At 48.0% G+C, this 20,005-nt stretch overlaps 2 protein-coding genes across 5 annotated transcripts in view; one reads left to right on the forward strand and one right to left on the reverse strand.

The window, feature by feature from the left end:
- POLR1E (RNA polymerase I subunit E) overlaps window positions 1–2,000 on the forward strand; it is a 29,000-nt gene extending 27,000 nt beyond the window's left edge. Inside the window, exon 12 of the mRNA XM_054032882.1 lies at window positions 1,597–2,000. Within this exon, the coding sequence (XP_053888857.1) occupies window positions 1,597–1,756 (160 nt within the window). The 3' untranslated portion in view covers window positions 1,757–2,000. The remainder of the gene's footprint in view (window positions 1–1,596) is intronic.
- A 6,288-nt stretch (window positions 2,001–8,288) lies between these two features.
- FBXO10 (F-box protein 10) overlaps window positions 8,289–20,005 on the reverse strand; it is a 63,393-nt gene continuing 51,676 nt past the window's right edge. For 3 of the 4 annotated variants that reach the window (XM_054032898.1, XM_054032897.1, XM_054032896.1), the window contains 4 exons: window positions 17,629–17,904; window positions 15,933–16,243; window positions 11,612–11,793; window positions 8,289–10,218 (listed from right to left, as the gene is read on the reverse strand). In XM_054032898.1, the coding sequence (XP_053888873.1) occupies window positions 10,041–10,218; window positions 11,612–11,793; window positions 15,933–16,243; window positions 17,629–17,904 (947 nt within the window). In that variant the 3' untranslated portion in view covers window positions 8,289–10,040. The remainder of the gene's footprint in view (window positions 10,219–11,611; window positions 11,794–15,932; window positions 16,244–17,628; window positions 17,905–20,005) is intronic. The other variant, XM_054032895.1, reaches the window with a different exon arrangement.

Below are 20,005 nucleotides of genomic sequence, written 5' to 3' on the forward strand. Positions count from 1 at the left end.
GTCAGAGTGAGACTCAGACGGGAAAAAAGCCACTTCTTTAATCTCCTTGCAAATGGCATTGTTCACTGAAACACTGATCCCCCATGCAAGCTTTGCATCTATCCGAATACAGTGACTCCTCACTTAACGTTGTAGTTCTGTTCCTGAAAAATGTAACTAAGTGAAACGATCTTAAACTAATCCAGTTTTCCCATAAGATTTAATGTAAATGCGGGGGATGAGGTTCCAAGGTAATTTTTGGGGGGCAGACAAAAGGCATTATATACTGTATAGGACTGTACTGTACTATGGTTGGGAAGTGCCCCTGGCTTACCCCACACAGGCACAGCCCGCTGCAGGCAAGGACGCTAGGAAGCACCTTTGCAGTAGCAGCGGCGGCTTCCCCGGAGAAGAACAGGCGCCGACTTTGCTGGGGGATGCTCCAGGCCCGCCTCTTCCCGTCCCGGCTCCACTTGAGGCCCGCCTCTTCCTACCCCCACTCCACCTCCTCCCCCTCCCTCCCAGCGCTTCCTCCGCCACCAAACAGTTGTTTGGCGGCGGGGAAGCGCTGGGAGGGACAGGGATGTGGCGGAGAAGAGGAACTTGTGCAATGCTCTCTTATAAAGTCGCTGCTCTTCCACAGAATCTTACAAACAGTGGACAGAGCAGGCAGCCAAACAACATTATAAGGGAGCATGGCACAACCTTAAACGAGCATGTTCCCTAATGGAACAGCGATGTAACTTTGAAACAACATTAAGCGGGAGGACATTAAGTGAGGAGTTACTGTACACTCTAAAGTGAGATTCTAGGACTTTTGCTGTAACAGGCAGCATTGTTAATCACATTCAGATGCTCCATGTGCCACGGGAAGGATGAGAAATTGCTGTGATCGTTCTATTCAGGACTGATTTAGTTCTCTGAGTAAGGATTTTGCATCCCTGATTAAAAAGTTCTACGTGTTCTCCTTGCTGACGTGTTACTGCTTTAATTCTATTCTGAGGTCTCTTAGAGCTCATCAACGCTGCACCCTAGACTGGCAAAAGAGTTTGCAGTTGAGCACCCTAGGACATTCTCTCTCTTTCCTCCAGGGCTGAGTGGCTGGAAATCAGCTGGGCTCTTCTGCAGGGCAGCATGCGGTGCTATCAATAAATAAATACCTGAGCGGTGACCCTGTTCCAAAATGTAGATTGCTTTTACTTCATCTCTCCCCTGCCTGGCATGGACTGAATAACTCTCACACACTTGGGATAATGAGCCACTAAATAAAGCAACAGGCTATTTTCAAAGCTGGGCAGGCCAAGCCCAATGGCTTTCCCGCTGGCCCACAAAGTCCTGTTGCTTTTACTTGGCTCCTGATCAGAATCACCCCTGCTGTTTCCACGGTGGGCTTTTCTAGAACTGGATCTTCCATCATACAAGGAGATGCATAGTGCCAAGTCACTGCTCCAGAGAACAGCCACAGAGCCAAGTTACTGCTTGTGTCTGACCTGATTCTTGCTCCGCCGAGGTGAAAGCCTAATTGCTCTGATCCAGCAGGATGCCTTGTGCTACTGAGTGTCTGGGATTTGACACTGGAATGTATTCACTGATACGGGTGTTTTTTATTTTTGTCAGAATACTGGAGATCGCTAAAGCCATGAGGCTGAAGATCTCCAAAAGGAAGGGGCCTTCAGGACTCACGGACGATGAAGACCACAAGTTGGCCACCCTCTCTCTGCCCTTACCTGTGTACAAGCCAGCCGGGAGCCAGCGGAAGCGCAGGAAGATGAAATAAAGGACTACTGTGCATATCTCACGGAGGAGAACACCGGCTGAAAGGACAGGGCAGAAGCCTCTGCAAGAACAAAGCGGACGCCAGTTTCCTGATCCCACTTCGAAATCTGAGCTCCTAGAAGGGCTGTTTTGCCAGACCCCCTTGGAACTGGACAAGGCTGATCATAATAATGGGTTTGGGCTGATGTTCATCCCTGTAATCAGTCCTTTTTTGAAAATAAACCAAAACCCTCTCCTTCTTTCTATACAGCTACCCCCATGCTTTTAGGGGATACGGGGTGGCTAGGAGGGAGGAGAGGCCATGCAGACCTCACAAACTTCCATTAGTACTGGATCAGTTGTGGCCCCATCCAGTCTGTGAAAGAAGGCAGGCAGGGGAATGAAGGCTCTGGCCAACCCAGTCTGCTGAACAAATGTGGTTTGTGGGTATGCAGCCTAAACGAGGAGTCCCGACTTTCTAACCTGATCAGCTCCTCTTCCTCTCTTACGGTCTGTGCCTCTGGGAGAGTATTGTAATTCATATTAAAAGGACGTTCTCACCCTCTAACTAGTCAGATGAAGGAGTGAGAACTCCTCCTACCCTTGATTCCTACCTTTACTTGCTTTGTGACCGTTAGCAACAGCGTTAGCTGGTGTTATTTCAGTTGTTTTTGGCTGGAGCGTATCGTTCCTAACCTGCACGTGCCGCTGGCTTTCTGAACTTCAGCAATTTCCCACCGTTGCTAAATGTGATGAGAGGGAATCAGTGGAAGTTCAGCATTTTTCTAGTTACGTATAGAGCTGATGTCATTCTTCTACGCCAAAGCACCCAGCAAAAACGTTACAGCTTTTCTCCATCCTATTCTCCCACTGTCAAATTTTCAGCTTTGCTGAGAATAGACAATAGAGGACACCTGACAAAAAGAGAATGGAGCATGTACATGGCAAGATGTCCTGCCGGCCCGTTGGTTATCATCATACCTACCCTAGTCACCCAACCAGACCGGTGTAGTGCTGTTTGCTCTGCTGAAATCCTTTAAGCATAATCGTAGAACCCAGGCCGTCACTCAGTCCTCAGTGGAAGTGGAGGCTCCAGCTATGCTGTTGAAATGTGGCGGGAGGAGAGGAAGAGGGAAGCTTAGCAGGGAGCAAATCAAAACAAAAGTTATTCATACTCATTTCTTCACATGGCCCTGCTGTACCTCCTGGTACCCAGCCTGTGCCCTGTTTCCATCCCATAAGCTAAAATCACAATGTAACTCAGCCCAGGGCAGGAGAAGCTGACGTATTGACTCCTGGCCATCTGCAGGAACAAGGCACCATTTCCCCCTGGAGCCTGTTTAATTGCTGGCACACGGTATTCTAAAGTAAGAAGAAGTGGATTAGTCTTTTTCTGGACGCTTAGCCTGTGCTGTTAGTGTTCCAGGCATACAGCAGAATGCAGATGGATGAATAGCGGATTTGGAGGTACTAACCCTATTTTTAGGAACAGATTTCCTGCAGGGAGGTGAGGGGAAAGCTAGAACCACAACGCAATCCTCAGCTAGAATAGAAGATGCAGGAGCTCAGAAAAAAAAACCTGTTTCCAGGGTTTTCTGCCCCCATGTGCTTATTCAGGTGGCCACAGCCAGGCTCCCAAATCCATATGCAGGTACCTACCTGAATGACCCGATTTAGCAAACAGCATGTTAGGAATCATTAAGAAAGGGATGGATAATAAGACAGAAAATACACCTCTACCCCGATATAACGTGACCCGATGTAACATGAATTCGGATATAACACCGTAAAGCAGTGCTCGGGGGTGGGGGGGGCTGCACACTCCGGCAGCTCAAAGCAAGTTCGATATAACGTGGTTTCACCTAACACAGTAAGATTTTTTTGGCTCCCAAGGACGGCGTTATATCGGGGTAGAGGTGTATCGTATTGCCTCCATATAAATCCATGGTATGCGCACATCTTGACTATTGCATACAAGTGTGGTCACCCCATCTCAAAAGATATATTGGAATTGGAAAGGGTTTAGAAAAGGGCAACAAAAATTATTAGGGGTATAGAACGGCTTCTGTATGAGGAGAGATTAATAAAACTGGAACTTTTCAGCTTGGAAAAGAGACAACTAAGGGAGGATACGATAGAGGTCAGTGGAGACAGTAAATAAGGATTAAATACTCCTTGTAACACAAGAACCAGGGGGTCACCAAAGAACTTAATAGGCAGCAGGTTTAAAACAAACAAGGAAGTATTTTTTCACACAACGCACAGTCAACCTGTGGAACTCCTTGCCAGAGGATGTTGTGAAGGCCAAGACCAGTGGTGGGCAACCTGAGGGGTGCATGTAGCCCATCAGCGAACCATGGCCACTTGGAGCTGCCGGGGGGGGGGGGGGGGAAAGGGGAGCATGCCTGCAGACTGTAAACATCAGCAAAATGTCTCGCGCCTGCAATGGGATTACGCTGATGGGCCGTATGCGGGACACAGGTTGCCCACCACTGGCCAAGACCATAACAGGGTTCAAAAAAGAACTAGATAAGTTCATGGAGGATAGGTCCATGAATGGCTATTAGCCAGGATGGGCAGGGATGGTGTCCCTAGCCTCTGTTTGCCAGCAGCTGGGAATGGGCGACAGGGGGCGGATCACTTGATGATTCCCTGTTCTGTTCATTCCCTCTGGGGCACCTGGCATTGACCACTGTTGGAAGACAGGATGCTGGGCTAGATGGACCTTTGGTCTGACCCAGTAGGGCTGTTCTTATGCTCAGAAGCGCAGAGCCCCCAGCAGCTCCTATTCAGTTCAATGGGGAACTCATTAAGGACCTGATTCAAAGCCTATTGGAGTCAAAGGAAAGACTCCCATTGGTTTCCATGGATTGAGGACCCAGGCCTTAGGAATAACATGGACTTAAGCGCCTCAGTAATTATTGGGGGGGGCACTTATTTTGGAAAATCTTAGCCCGTTCTATTCAGCAAGGATGGGGGATCCTGGCAAAGGTTGCAGCTCATCTCCAAGGAGGAAAGCCAGCGTAAGCTGGAAGAAGCAGGAAGTGTTTAACAGCTAGAGTCCATTCCTATTATTTTCTGTTGTGCATTCACTTCAGGGAGTGACTCGGGCCTCTGAGGCTCCCACAGAAACTCTCTCAGGATCCGCTGTAGCCGTTTGCGCACTCTGGTAAGTGCTGTGAGCAGTCAGTCATTAAAAGTGATAGAAAACGTACCCAACTTTCTGGGCAGAGGCTGCTAATTAATGCCACAGAGATTACAGACGGGCTGATCAAGGCCGAGGTTTTGATTGAAGGACTGTAAATGCTACTGTGGAAAATCTAATTGGGAAAATTTGGAAGGGTTTTAGTCTAAAGATGGTGTGGTTAATTAGCCGCCCTTAACTACTCTACCTGGGGCGTGTTGTGATAATGAGACAGCGACACGTGAGAACAAAACAGCAGGAGTTATTTGGAGCCCAGCACAAAATAACTGAAGTATCTCCCCCCTGGACTGTGTCAGCTTAGCCAAGTCAAGGGACATTCTATGCGTGTGCCTCTCAATGCAGCCTCCTAGGAGCAAAAGTTGGCTGAAGAGCTGGGGTGGGACCCTGGGCTGGATCGTAGCCCCGTCAAAGCAGCTGGGAACTGGAAGGATTTCGGTTTCCTGTTCGTTATTGGTGTTGGCAGGGCAGCGGGGCCGAGGAGCACCAGTCTGGGAGATCGGGGAAGGGCAGCATAGCACAGAGCTATTACAGAGAATGGGCTTGGTGCCCACTTGTACTATGGCCCTGTTACGCTGTTCTGGTGCCAGCAGGGGGTCAGAAACAGGGCCCTGAGAACAGACCCTGCACAGGGGCCTTTCCGCCAGCATAAAGCTGGCTGTACACCAGCCCTACTCCATGCTGCTGGCACCGAGAGTGAGCCAGGGCTGGGAAGGGGTCAGAGGGTCAGCGTTCACAGCTGCCTAGGGGCCACGGGAAGCAGTGGGTAAGTTAGCACAGCCCTGAAACTACTCTAAATGACACCAAGGGCCAGACAGGGCCCTGCACAGCCCCGGACTATGGGGCCACAAAGGTGGGTCTTAAAGCACGTTTGTCCCTCTCCCCCTAGTGCAAGAGAATTGGGGTCAAGGCATGTATCTGTGTGTCCTGCTAGAATACGTACTGTAGCACTTCTGTGCGACATGATGCCTACCGACAGAGCAAACATGCCAAAATTTCACCTTGCAAAAGCACTCTGGAGGGTTGGGGGTTCGGTTTCTAGTGTGGGCTTATCAGGAGCTACATCTTCAGAAGACCAAGCTTCACCACTGGTCTAATAATCTGGTCTCCCAAACGTGGCCGCTGCCATCTCCTGCCCATTACAGTCTGTTCACGTCCGGGCAAAAATAAATGTGTTCAGTTCGGCTGCTCAACGCTGACCCGTGCTTTGTTCCACCGGCTGACAGCCCCTTATGCAATCTGTCATTACTGCGTTTCCCTGGTTATTTAGAACGCGGAAGTTATCTGTAAATTACAACCTGCCAGACCCACTTCTCAGCTTGCCCAAAGCAGCTGTTCTTTGCAAAATGCATTTCTCCACCAATTACCAACGTTGCTATCGGAAATGTATTGCTGGATTTATACTGAATAAGGCTCTGAAAGCCCGCCTGGCTCCAGCGTCTAGTGCCCTAACACTCCAGCAATTTGTGCTGATTTAATTAAGCTCTTTACCTGCTTGGCACCGTGTTTGACAGCAGCCTTTTTTCAGGTCCTTCTGACAACAGGTGTGCTTCACTCCTGAATGGCCCTGTTCACAGTGGGCTAGCACCACTAACAGAGTTACACCTTGCCACCTGCCCAGGTACCCTATACATCCTCCCACCCCCATTATCCTGGTGGTTAAGGCCTCAACGTGCATGTGAGGCCTTAACCAACTGAGATGGCCTGCTCTGGCCTAGGTCAGTGCCCTAATCACTGAGCTCTCCACATATTCATTAGGCCGGAATGTAAGTGTTTACACAACGCTGCCCCACTAAAAAACATCCCCTAGCCCAGTGGTCATGGCCCTCAGCTATGAGATGGGAGAGCCAAGGACAAGGCCTTTCTCCTCATCACTGGGCGAGTGGGGAAACAGAGGCAGCATTGCCCCCTCCCGCCCCCTTCTCAGTTTTTCTTGAAAAACAGCTGACCTGGCTGCAGGGAGGGTACGTGGCTGAGAATCCTGAACTGAAGGGGGCCCTCCCTCTGGCCCTTGGAGGGGCTGGGCTTAGGCCACACCCCTCTCCTCACTATTCCTGGATTCTGTGGATCTCATTCTCAAGTGCCTGGCTCTCCTCAGACCTTGTACAGGGCAGCTGGAAGCCTCATTCGGGGTGTGGATGCCACCAGGCAGCAGGGCAGCGAGACATAACCTGTTGCAACGCTGAGTCAGAGTCCCACCCTGGGATCTTAAGGCTCCTAAACACCTTTGAAAATCTGGCCCCCTGATCTTGCGATGCCTGACTCTCACAAGCACTGATCTGACTGGCTGATCGCTTCGGGGTGCTAATCCCATTGACACCAGTTGAGGATCTGGCCCCACGTGTGAATGAAGCCTGAGGATGAAATAGGGTGTTAAAAATCAGAAAAGTTTTCAGAAGAGTCTTACTAAGTTACTACCGCTCAGCAAATCCCCTCGGAGCCTGAGCTGTGTGCAATGAACTTTGCCACGCAGGTGCAGGCTGACGGGCCCCTGCATGCAAGCACCTATCTGAGGAAGTTAAGGATTAAATGATTCTGGTCAATCGTTTCTCTACTTTCATATTCTTGTTTAAAAGCAGCTCATGTGGCTTTCTTGAGTGCACGCACCTCTGGTTGTGGCATGTGGATGGGTATGGAGAACCTCTGGTCAGTAACACTGGTTATATTTGCCAAAGTGACTAATGATTTCAGGACACTGGTTTTGGGTGCTCAACCGGAGATGCCTTCATGGGATGTGATTTTCAAAGGACAAATGCTCAGCACGTTCTGAAAATCAGGTCCCTTTTAAGGCAGCTCAGGTGAGGCGCCCAAAATCACAAGGCATGTTTAAACATTTGGGCCCTTAGCCGCTTATGTCTGGAAAATTGAAGGACATAAATCCACACCGTGTAGAGGTCAAGCATCGGTCTCTTGGAAGGGGAGGATGCCACATCTTATACTGACATGTGCCAACTTTTCATAAACTCAAGGTTGGATCTGTGGGAAGAACGTCTCCCTATAGAAGAAACTAACACAATAGGAACAGGGATCCTTTGTTCAATCTACAACTCTGAATAAGACACAATTATTTAGTTCTTAGCTCCAACACCTGGTAATTTGCTGACTTGTCTTATTTTAGCAAAACAAAATTATCTGTTTACCCCAGCCTTCTCTTAGCTGATCACTGTTTGCTAGGCCTCTGGTCTCTTGACAAACTCTGGACTTTGGGTCTGGAAAAGCGCTGGCACAATCCATATACCAGGTTGTTATATAAAATGCACATGGAGTATAACCCTTCAGAAATGCCAGTGACAACCTGTAAATTCTAGTGTTTGCCTTATGTTTGCAAAATAAAACAGTTTAAAAAAACCCCTTAAAATATAGCACTTTATTGTTGTCATATACAGTTTTTAATTACAAAAGTTTTCACATAAAACAATTGTTTTTCTTAAAAAAAAAAATCATAAGAGGCCAGATCCTCAGCTGGTGTAAACCAGCATCGCTCCTTTCACTTTAATGGAGTCAATGATCCTTCAGTGGAGTCATGTCAATTTATACCAGCAAGGGGTCTGGACCAGGATGTGTGTCACAGACAGTGTGAAGTGGATAGAGAAGATTCAGCCTAGAACTTTCCTGAAAAGAAGAGAAAGATCAGGGTCCCCAGCTGGTATAAATCCACTGAAGTCAACGAGATTAACTGAGGCTCTGTCCCAAAGTGAGAAAGGCTGAAACGTGAAAGAGCAACACCCTCCTTTGCCCTGTAATTCCAACATCCTGCAGAAGGCAGAAAAAGCTTCAGCTTCCATTATTGCCAAACTGTACCAGCCCTAGATAGGTGCCTTGCTGGGCCTGGAGTCACAATGCTATACCTCAAAAGCACAGATGGGACAACTGTACATCAGGCAGGCGGGCCCCGTTTGCACACGGGATCAGGGGCAAAGAAGAGCCCTTTGCATATTTCTTACTCACCTCCAAGATTCAGCAGCAGAAAATGTTTTGGAGTTGTCCCGATTTCTCATGCTATAGTCACTAAGTGGTGCAGCACATTGTGACTTTCACACTTGCCTGCATAGCTGAACTCCCAGGACCCAGTTCATCCTTGCAAAAGCACTGCGGGGTCTGTCTACAGCAGGACACTGATCCACTTTCACTCCTGCCACTTAAAGAGTTCTTGAATGTTTGTCTCTCACCCTGGTCACAGCATTGGGTCAGGAAGCCCAATCGCGGGTGACCGCTGTCAGGGAAGGATGAATTTGTGAGGGGAGATGAACTCCTAGCATTTAAAAGTTGCAGTGTGAAACCTGACTTTACTATTTGGTCCTCATTGTTCAAGACCATTTTAGCTCCAGCGCAGACTGGGCCTCAATGCATCGTCTCCAACACTAGGACTTAGAGGAGGTCTGGACATTTGAGCCTCACAAGTGCAGCAGCAAACCTTACACTGCAAGCCAGAATTGCTACGAGCAATTATTTCCTGGAGATAAACCAGATTACACAGGACATATTATCAGCTTCTAAAATCCTGCACTCTTTACATACTTTTCCCTGTACAGGTGGCTGCCAACAAGCCACTATGGAGTACTTTTTGCCCTCTTTAAGTCATCATGACATTCTGCCTGCTTGTGACTGAACTTTGAGTGGTGTTTTTGTTGCTGTTTAGTTTTTTGCCCTGCTAATCTACGGCTTCATGCAACTGCAATGCTCCTTTCATTTTGCCACTGCAACAGGCAAAGACTGCGCCTTTCCGCTGAGCTGAAACAGTTCCAGTTCCTGGCAGGAAAGTAAAATTCATTCCCAGTTCCTTTTCTAGGCCACTAACTGGCTAGACACTGGCATTATTGTGGTCTGTCCAAGGCGACGGATTTACTTGGCAATTGCTATAAGATTGGTCAAATGGCTCAAATAAGAAACCAAAAGCGGATGGCAATGTGCTCCTGCCACTGTTGATTTAGTGTGTAACATGTTTCGGGAGTGGCAAGATCCCAAAGTGGTAAAAGAAGGGGGGGTTAAAACAAAGAGCCCGCATTGAAAGCTTCTTGCAACGAATGAGCACAGGAGACCCTTTCCAGCTTGGTCTCTGCAGTGGCACCAGCCTAAGAGAAAGGTGAAGAAACTCACACGGGAATCAAAGAATAGTGCAGAAGATGCTCCCGTTGTTGTGACAGCCTCCGTCCATCCGTGCAGCTATCCTGGTCGACATGGTGGTAACTTTCTGACTGTTCGTTGCCGTGGAGGTTCCTCGGGTGGAGCCTTCGATGTGAGGTCGCGCTGGAGGGTTCTCCAGGGTCCATGCAACGTCAGACCTGCAGAAACAGAAACAACACCCCACAAGCAGCCATTAGCAATTGGGGAGGGGGAGGAGCTTCATTCTCAGCCAATGGAATGACACCAATGGAATGACTTGAGAGCTGATTGATGGTTTTGGAATTGGGAAACTTCCAAGAAAATCATTGTCGGAATTTTGCATTGAAATGCAAAAGAAAACATGGGAAAGTAAATTGATTACATTTATGAAAATCTCCCCTCCCTTCTCTCTCTCTCTCTCTCACACACACACACACACACACACACACAAACACACACACATTTTGTTCCAACTCTCAAGCAGGACAATGTGTGTGAAATTTTGGAATTTCAATGAAATGTCAAATTTTGATGAGAAAAAATGGGGGCGGGGATGGGGGTGGGGGAATCCAAACACATTTGTGTGATTTTGTTCCCTGTTTTTCAACCACCTTCTCCATGTGAGCGCAGTGCAGGTCTTGGGGATGTGGCGGGTCAGAGAAAGAGAGCGGCGGAGGGAAAGTGTATGTCTGGAATCTGTATAAAGAAACCCTGGCTAAACTGGTTCCGTGGAAGAACAGGTTTGTTTTGGGATAAAATAAAAGCTGTTGGGGGTTCAGTAGTCATGGCTGATTTAGGTCTTGAGAGGAATGCACTAAGGGTGCAGGCCTGGAACTGTACACATACACCCCAACCCACACAAGAATCGCCTGCCTTCCCGTCCACCAAAGAGTGGTGCTGATTTTCGTCTGACTGAGAACAATGGAAAGCAACAGCCCCAGGCTCTGAGTGCACTGCCGGTGATTTTACAGGAACAAATTCAGAAGCACAATCCACTCAGATCAGCTCTTCTAACAGGCAGCAGCTCAGAGTGGAATACTAGTCTGTCTACAGGTGTTTCACGGGCCGCCCGCCACCAGGGGAACGGGGGTGTGCACTCCGGTACATCAGCCTGTTCCTCTCTCCTCCAACCTCCCTTCGAAGGCCAGGTGAAATCAATGGGCCCTGTTCAGGGAAAAGGAGGCCACCCCCACATATGAGAACAAGCCTGCTAGGAGAGAGCCAATGGAAGAGCATTCGGGGAGCCGGCGTTAGAAAAGGTGCATCAAGCCTCTTGCTTCTCCCCAGTGGGGAGCCTGGTTTTCCCAGGGTCAGGAGTAAGATGCTTCCAGCCTATGTCTCCAGAAGCCCAGGCTCCTTTGCACAGGTCCTCACAGAGCTTGGCCCTGCAGGAGCCGGTGCCTGGAGTAGCTGAGCAAACCTGCCCCAAATGAAGAAGAGGGTGAGGCAAGCAGAGCAGGCTCGTGGCCTGAAGCCCCCAGCTTGTGGCCTCTCCTTGGGGTCACTGCCCACATTTTGAGAAGGGCTATTCTAGGCCAAGGGAATCGTTAAAGAGCAGTGCGAGGGGCTTACTTGCTCTTGAAGGTGAGGAGTTTGTTGTTCTGCACAATACAATCTTCTGCATTCGACACCTGCTGCAAAATGGTCTTCTTGGACCTCCCTTGAAAAATCAGGTTTTCCTGCACCAGGCCTTTGGTTTGGTCAAGCATAACAATCCCATAATCCCAGAAGGACTGGATCCTGTTCTTGGTTACCTGGGGGGAAAATATCCCAACATGGCACAACCAGAACCTGGCAAGAATATTGGGGCCACGTGGCCTTTCCCATGATCTAATCAAATGAAGTGCTGCAGTTGTACATGGTACTTTAGTATATTTATTTACCTGTCATCAATACAAACAAAGCCCCAAAGATCTTAAAAGTCTAGGGCCCTGATTCAGCAATCTATCCCTATTCAGCAAAGCACATACTCAACGGTAACCACATACCTAAGTGCTTTGCTGACTAGACACAGATTTAAGAATGGACTTAAATACACTGAGGAACTGGGGGATAAATGTCCAGCTAGGACCAGTACAGTTAAGCAAAGGAGCAAGGTTTAGGCCAGACTGGACCAGAGAGAGATGGGCTGGGGAGGTTACAGAGTTCCAGGATGGTTTCTCATGTGGTCACAGAACTTTGAAGGAGTCATGTTCAGAAGGCTGTTAATTCTGTTTTATTAAGGTGTCCTTGTAATCCAGAAGGCTCACACCTGGGGCCGGAGTTCTGGGCGAGGGTGTGTTTAAATATGGTGTTGGCTGAAGTTCAGTGCTGTGCCCAGTGGGGCTAGGCAGCTGGACTGCGGGTTACAGGTCTCAGAAACAAGTGTGCCGTGGGACCCTAAGATTGGGCAGTGACCACCCTCCATTCAGGCTCCAGAGGCTTAAAACACCCAGAGATCCAGCGACCCAGAGGCTTGGTTGTTCCAATGGTTAATTACTCTCGCTGTTAAACATTTAAGCCTTATTTCCAGTCTGAATTTGTCTAGCTGCTACTTTCAGCCATTGGATCGTGTGAGATCTTTTCTCTGCTAGAAATTTACCACGGATCGTGGTGGAGTCTCCATCAGTGACAATTTATAAATCAAGAGTGTATGTGTTTCTAAAAGATCCGCTGTGGGAATTATTGTGGGGAAGTTCCCTGGCCTGTGTTATGCAGGAGGTCAGACTAGATGATCCCTTCTGGCCCTGGAATCTCTGAGTGAGAATTAGGATCCCCTCACCGCTGAACGTCTCCCATGGGCAGCAGTCCCAATTGCTATCGTCCTTGTTATCCTGGGCAGAGCCACCAGGGACAGTGCAAACTGTTTACTTCTTCTCACGCGACTCTTGGAACAGAGAACAGATCCTTGCTAAAGTCTGCATGAGAAACAACAACAGCAGCTAGCATAGCCCGGGCTTCAATCAGTGTCCCCTGGGGGCCCGTGACAATTTGAATTCTCCCTCAATCCCTCAGGGGTACTTGCACCCGGGGAGCAGTGTGATTAGGGTTTCCATAGGTCTAGTTTAGCGTTAGGCCCAGATGACAACAGTTCCCTGATCAGAATGTTTTTCAGAAGGAGTTTGTGGTTCATGAGCAGAACGGAGGAGAGAGCACCCATCTGTATAGCGTAACCTCAGAGCTCTCTGCGTGTTCATTCTCGGGGCCTTTTCAGTGAAGATTATTGCAACAGACTACTATTGCACCTTACTGTGGCTTCACCCCATCAAAGACTAGAACAGAGGTGACTTTTACCCTTAGGGTAACACTGGCAACTCACGAGGAGTGGGATTGCTGCATCTAGTTTGCAAACATCGGCGCAAACTGCAGCAACTCCTGCTTTTAATGCAGTGGGGCAGCCTGCAGGTTCTGGAGGTCTCAAGGTGCAATGCTCCCTTTTGCTCCAAGTAGCTTGGTTGTTCAGGCGGACATGGAGCAATGCATACTGGGATCTGTAGTCCCCATTAGCCACACCAATACACTAAACATGAAAGCAACTGTTGACCATCTTGCAGAACTCCTTGGGCTGCATTTGGCTTCTGGGCGGGATTTTGGCTACCGTTGGGTTAGATACAACAATGGCAGTGGAGCAACTAACTCAATAAAGCAGGTGGGTAGGAGAAAGACAAGCAAAGTGAGACCACGGTAGTCAAGGGGACTACCGCAGTCTCTGGCTGTCTCCATTGCTCTCTTTTTGGCAAATAGGTTCCACATGGAAGACACACTTGTCTATTCAGATACAAGGAATAATCACAGAGCTACCTACGCTGGAAAAAGTCAAAGTCAAATAAAAATCAACATTGGAGTGACAAATGTGCTATTAATCAGAAGTGTGGCCTAGTGGATAGATGAACATGATTTATAGGGGAAGAAACAACTTGTTTTTTATAAAGGGAAATCATGCCTCACCAATCTATTAACATTTTAAAGTGGGTCAACAAACTTCTGTACAAGGGTGATCCAGGGGATACAGTGTACTTGGACTTTCAGAAAGCCTTTGGCAAGGTCCCTCACCAAAGGCTCTTAAGCAAAGTAAAAAGTCCTGGGATCAGAGGGAAGATCCTCTCATGGATCAGTAACTGGTTAAAAGATAGGAAACAAAGGGGTAGGAATAAATGGTCAGTTTACAGAATGGAGAGAGGTAAATAGTGGGGTCCCCCAAGCATCTGTATTGGGTCCAGTCCTATTCAACATATTCATAAATGATCTGGAAAAGGGAGTGAACAATGAGGTGGCAAAATTTGCAGATGATACAAAACTACGCAAGATAGTTAAGTCCAAAGCAGACTGCGACAAGTTACAAAGGGATCTCACAAAACTGGGTGACTGGGCAACAAAATGGCAGATGAAATTCAATGCTGATAAGTAATGCACATTGGAAAGTATAATCCCAACTATACATCTAAAATGATGGGGTCTAAATTAGCTGTTAACACTCAAGGAAGAGATCTTAGAGTCACTGTGGATAGTTCTCTGAAAACATCCACTCAATGTGCAGGGGCAGTCAAAAACACGAACAGAATGTTGGGAATCAATAAGAAAGACAGAAAATATCATAATGTCACTATATAAATCCATGGTACGCCCACACTTTGAATACTGTGTGCAATTCTGGTCACCCCATCTCCAAAAAAGATATATTAGAATAGGAAAAGGTACAGAAAAGGGCAACAAAAATTATTAGGGGTATGGAACAGCTTCCATAGGAGGAGAGATTTAAGAGAGACTGGGATTGTTCCGCTCTGAAATGACTAAGGGGGGATATGATCAAGGTCTATAAAATCATGACTGGTGTGGAGAAAGTGAATAAGGAAGTGTTATTTGCCCCTTCACATAACACAAGAACCAGGGGTCACCCAATGAAATTAATAGGCAGCAGGTTTAAAACAAACAAAAGGAAGTTCTTCACACAACGCACAGTCAATCTGTGGAACTCATTGCCAGAGAACGTTGTGAAGGCCAAGACTGTAACAGGGTTCAGAAACGGATTAGAGAAGTTCACGGAGGACAGGTCCATCAATTGCTATTAGCCAAGATGGTCATGGATGCAGTTCCGTGCTCTGGGTGTGTCTAGCCTCTGACTGCCAGAAACTGGGACTGGATGACAGGGGATGGATCACTCAAAATTACCCTGATCTGTACATTTCCTCTGAAGCACCTGGCACTGGCCACTGTCGGAAGACAGGATACTGGGCGAGATGGACCAGAGGTCTGATTCAGTATGGTTCTTTTTATGAGCACTGCACAGAGACTTTGGAGAGCTGGACTCTATTCTGGGTGACTTCTGGCAAGTCACTGCCCACTCTGTGCCTCAGTTTCCCCCCCCCCCCACTCTGTGCCTCAGTTCCCCCTTTGTAAAATGAGGATATGATCCTCACCTCCTTTGTAAAGAGCTTTGCAACCTGCTGAGGAGAAGAGTTAAGTACTATTACTATCATTACAGATGTATTCCGTGAATGGAAATTCTCTCGTTCACTATCAAATGACTAGCAGCTTTCACTACAAATCCAAAGAAGAGAAGCTAAGACCTACGGACTTTGACCGTTTTTCTAGGATGGACACCAGCACTGAACCCAGGTCTGGTTTCCTCCTAATGCACCAGTCCATCTAGCCTAATGAATTCAGGAGAGACAAATTCAGACTGGAAATACGGGGCACATTTTTAAACAGTGAGAGTAATTAACAATGGTACCAATTTACCAAGGGTGGTGGTGAATTCTCCATCATGGGCTATTTTTAAATGACGATTGGATAGTTTTCCTTTAAGATGTGCTCTAGGATAGAGCAAACAGGACTGTGTTACATGGGAGGTCCGAGTAGATGCTCGCAGTGGTCCCTTCTGGTCTCGGAATCTAAGATTGGTTTGAACACCCACCTTCATGTCCGCAGTCTGTAACAACTGGAGGCCACATCCCCGGTTGCCTACGATGTCGTTCTCAACGATGACCCCGTCGCCCTTGGAGGTGATGCCGTGGCTGCTGTTGTCATAAATGCCATTGCCACGTAGCTCCACTCTGGCCTCGCTTTCGATCAGCACCCCTCCGAGGCTGTTGCAGGAGATGCTGTTGTTGGCGATTCGTGTGAGCTGGCTGCTCTGAAACACAGCAACCCCGCTGTCGTGGTTGGCATGGATGGCGTTGGCTATGATGTTAAGTGCTTCGCTGCTCTTGACGTACAAGCCTGCGGCTGCAAAAGAGGGGGAAAGAAGTCCGTGAACTCGTTCGAGTGAATGAAACAGGGCAGGCGAGACAACTGGGTCTGCTGGGCAGCCAGAGAAACAATTCTTCCACCTGCCTGGGATTGGGAAACTCTGAATGTGCTTAACTGTTCAACACCCTGAGTTCTGGACAGGAATAAACCCCAAAATGCTAAGAAGAACTCAGGCTAACCAGCACTCGGGTTGGTGCTATGGATCGGTGAGCCTCCACTCGGAGGCTGTCTTTGGACAAAGCGGACGTTTGTAATACAGCCCCAAGGCCAGGCTAGTTCACAAGCTACAGACATTTTGCACGGCTCTCATGATAAACTCCAGGGTGTCAGCACTGAACTGGGCAGACTCTGGAATGGGAGAGGGCAACAATACTGATAGAAACTGCTGTGATAGAAACTGAGAGCTAGCAGTTGGCGTAGAAGTAATATAGACGCTGCCCAAGGGGTCATTAATGGAGCGGCATCTCTGGTTTCCTGAGACTCAAGCTGACCCTTTATTCAGGGCTGTAGAGAGAGGGATTTTCCATACCCCAGCTGTGGTTTCCCATGTCTTCCTGATCTTCTGTTACTACTCCCATCACCTGTCCTGCCCCCCCACATACAAGCTCCAGTAAGTACCCTCTTGCAGGAATCAACCTGCCATCCAAGGACTGCTGGGTGGGGCTCGCTTTGGAGCTCAACGCTGCTCCCTACGTTAAAGCTTTTTCTCCATCTCCCTTCCAAAGGGATGAACACAGAGGCCCTGCAGCCTTCTCACTCTCTGACTACCTGCTCCTTTTCTGCAGGGGGTGAAGAAAGTGGCTTTAAACTACCTTTGTGCTTCCTGAGTTGTTGTTCAGACCAGTGCCCTCTCTGGCTTCAGCACAACCCAGAGCAGCCCCATGGCTGCTCTAAGCCTCAACAGCTTGTAATGGCCCTCTGAAGACTCTCTGCGGGGCTCATATCCAGCCAGAGTACAATGCACACTCCTTTCCACCCTTCAACCCTGGGGGCTGCCAGGGCCTGGTGTAACATGCTTCTACTGGGATATGCCCAGAGAGGAAAAATCCCAGTGATGGAAATCCCGCAGTGGTTGTTTCCACCCCCTTTGTAGCCTATATACAATGGCTGCAGCACTGGACAAACTCCAGTCCCTGGTCTAGAGACTGAATTTGTCCTCTACAAGGCAGTGCCAGGCGCTACCACCGCTAGCCCTCATTCCCCTCCAGTCTGCTCCTCCATTCGCCTGGCTCCATCATACTCAGAGCTGCACGGTTACTGTGACTGAGACCCCTAGCACTTCTCTCGGGGGATTCGGTGGGGGGACGGAGTCAGTCCCTGGACAGCATGTTTGGGGCAGGCCCAGCTGGGGCCACGTTCACCTCCATTGTGATTGATGCTGTTGGACTCCACCAGTGCCACGCTGATGGGCCGTCGGGAGGTGAAGCGCTCGTCCTCGCTGTCCAAGTCATTCTCCCAGCTGGCAGCTTCGCCCTCGTCGTTGAAGTTCTCGTTGCCGCCTTGGTTGGCAAGATAGTCATTGGCATCGTCCTTGCGGCAAAACACGGCCACCCCATAGATGCTGTTGTGGCCAATTCGGTTGTTTGTGATGTGAGGGAGGCTGGAGGACATTATCCACACGCCACAGCCCTTGTTACCTGCAACATGCAGAGACAGACCAAAGTGTGACAGCCATTGTTATAGGCTCCAACCGCAGGCCGGCTCCACTGGGCTAGCCCCTGTGCACACCAGAGCTGGGCGCAATTTTTCAGGCAAAACTTTTTTTCAACAAATCAGGTAGCTTTGATGACACCAAAACGTTTCATGAATTTGTCTCGGTTTCACCAAATGATTTCGGTCAGAAAAAACCCTAAAAATAAATTATGAAACAAATCAAACAATTTCCATTTTTCACTTTGAAACAACTTGGTGTTTTGACATTTCCTTTCGTTTGAAAAAAAACAACAACAACAACAACAAAACCACATGAAAATGGTCAAAATTTAAACCAAAAAAAAGCTACGTGGCAGAAACAAAACACTTCATTCGACCTGAAATGATTTTCTGTTCCACTTTTTGACTCGCTGAAAATTTTGAAAAATTCCATTTCTGGTTCAACCTGAAACCATTCTCCTCCCGCCCCCCGGCCTTGCCAGCAAACTGAAAAATCTGTTATTCACACAGCTCTTAATACGGACACCTAGTGAGAGACAGCCCGTGCCCCATAGAGCTTACAGTGTAACTAGACCAGACAGAGAGAGCAAGTATCATTGTGCTTGCTTTACAGATGGGGAACCGAGACCCACTGGACTGGGACCTGGGAAAGCTGGGTTAATTCCTGGATCTGCCACTGACCTGCAGGGTGATCTTGAACAAATCATCACCTCGTGCCTCAGTTTCCCATCTCTAAAATGGGGATACCAATACTTCCTTTGTCTGTCGTGTCTATTTACACTGCAGCTTCAGGAATGGTCTCTCACAACGTGCCTGTGCAGTACGTGGCAGAATGGGGCTACTAGGCATTGGTGAAACACAAACGGTAATAAAATCCCCTTTTGCCATTGCTAGGATGTGGTTTATAATTCAGGTCCTCATATTCCCTGGGAGCATATACTGTGATGTGTCATATATAGCATATGTCACATATATTCCTCTCCCTGTGGTCATCCTCACTCTTACTTGCTTTGTCCCCACGCCGCTGTTCCCGTTTACACAATTAAACACATACATAGATGTCTCCCACTGGTGTTTGTTCAAGGGTCTGTTTTCCTTTGTTTGCTGCTGGAAAATAAATCCCCCTTCTGGGTATTTAGGTGGTTTATTCCAGGCTCCTGCTCTCCTTGTTAGGTGCTGCCAAGCTAATGACTGATGATTCCCTCTTGAGCGGAGTTACTCTAAACCAATGTCACTCGAAAGACGCAATGAAACATACTGCCATGGAAACTCAGTGGAGAACAGAACCTACTGTGTCTGATCTGGCAATTTCCTGCAATATCCTTGGGAGACCTTATTGAATGAAATGTAAGTCTCTCTGTATTAATTAGTGGTTTATGTATAGGGCTGGGACTGCATGTTAGCTCTTGAGGGGGTAGACATGACAGATGTGAGACCTGGGGGTTCAAAGAACTATATTGAGCAAAGTGCCAGACAAGAATGGACTTTAGGAACAGAAAGTGTGAAGTGGTTTTCCTGGGGAACATCTAATCGGAGGTGAAGGCAAATTCCCACCTCCAGCTATGCGAAAATCCAGCCTTTGGAAGCTGTGCCCTGAGGAGAAGGCCATTGTCTGCTGATCACCTGTTACAAGCAGCCATGATCCAAGGCCCAAGTTGTATAAAGAATGACTGAACTATTCATGGTAGTTCTGGTTCTGAATGTGGGGCAGTTCTGAACTTGTAACCCCGAGGAAAACCCATTGGTGGGTTTTGAAGTATTGACAGCTCCCAGAGCCTGAGGTGGAAGTTGGGGTGACCTCTGGTAAGCTTTTTATCATGCGTGTAGGTTCTTTCATTGTTTTTAATGTTTTATCTTTTAATGCTTTTACCTTACGAATAAATAAATGTGCTTGCTTACAATACATGTCCTCCCACTGCATTAGGAGCTTCTTTTAATTTTCAAAGTACTCTAAAATCCACATGCATGATGAGATCATCTAGGATATTCGTATGCCACAACAGGGCCAATGGTGCAAGTTTGGAATAATTTGGTTCAGGGGTATATTCTTCCCCAATAGGAAGAAAATTGTAATATTCCAGTTGC

This window comes from Malaclemys terrapin, chromosome 6, assembly GCF_027887155.1.
Source record: "Malaclemys terrapin pileata isolate rMalTer1 chromosome 6, rMalTer1.hap1, whole genome shotgun sequence".
NCBI classification, from domain to species: domain Eukaryota; kingdom Metazoa; phylum Chordata; order Testudines; family Emydidae; genus Malaclemys; species Malaclemys terrapin.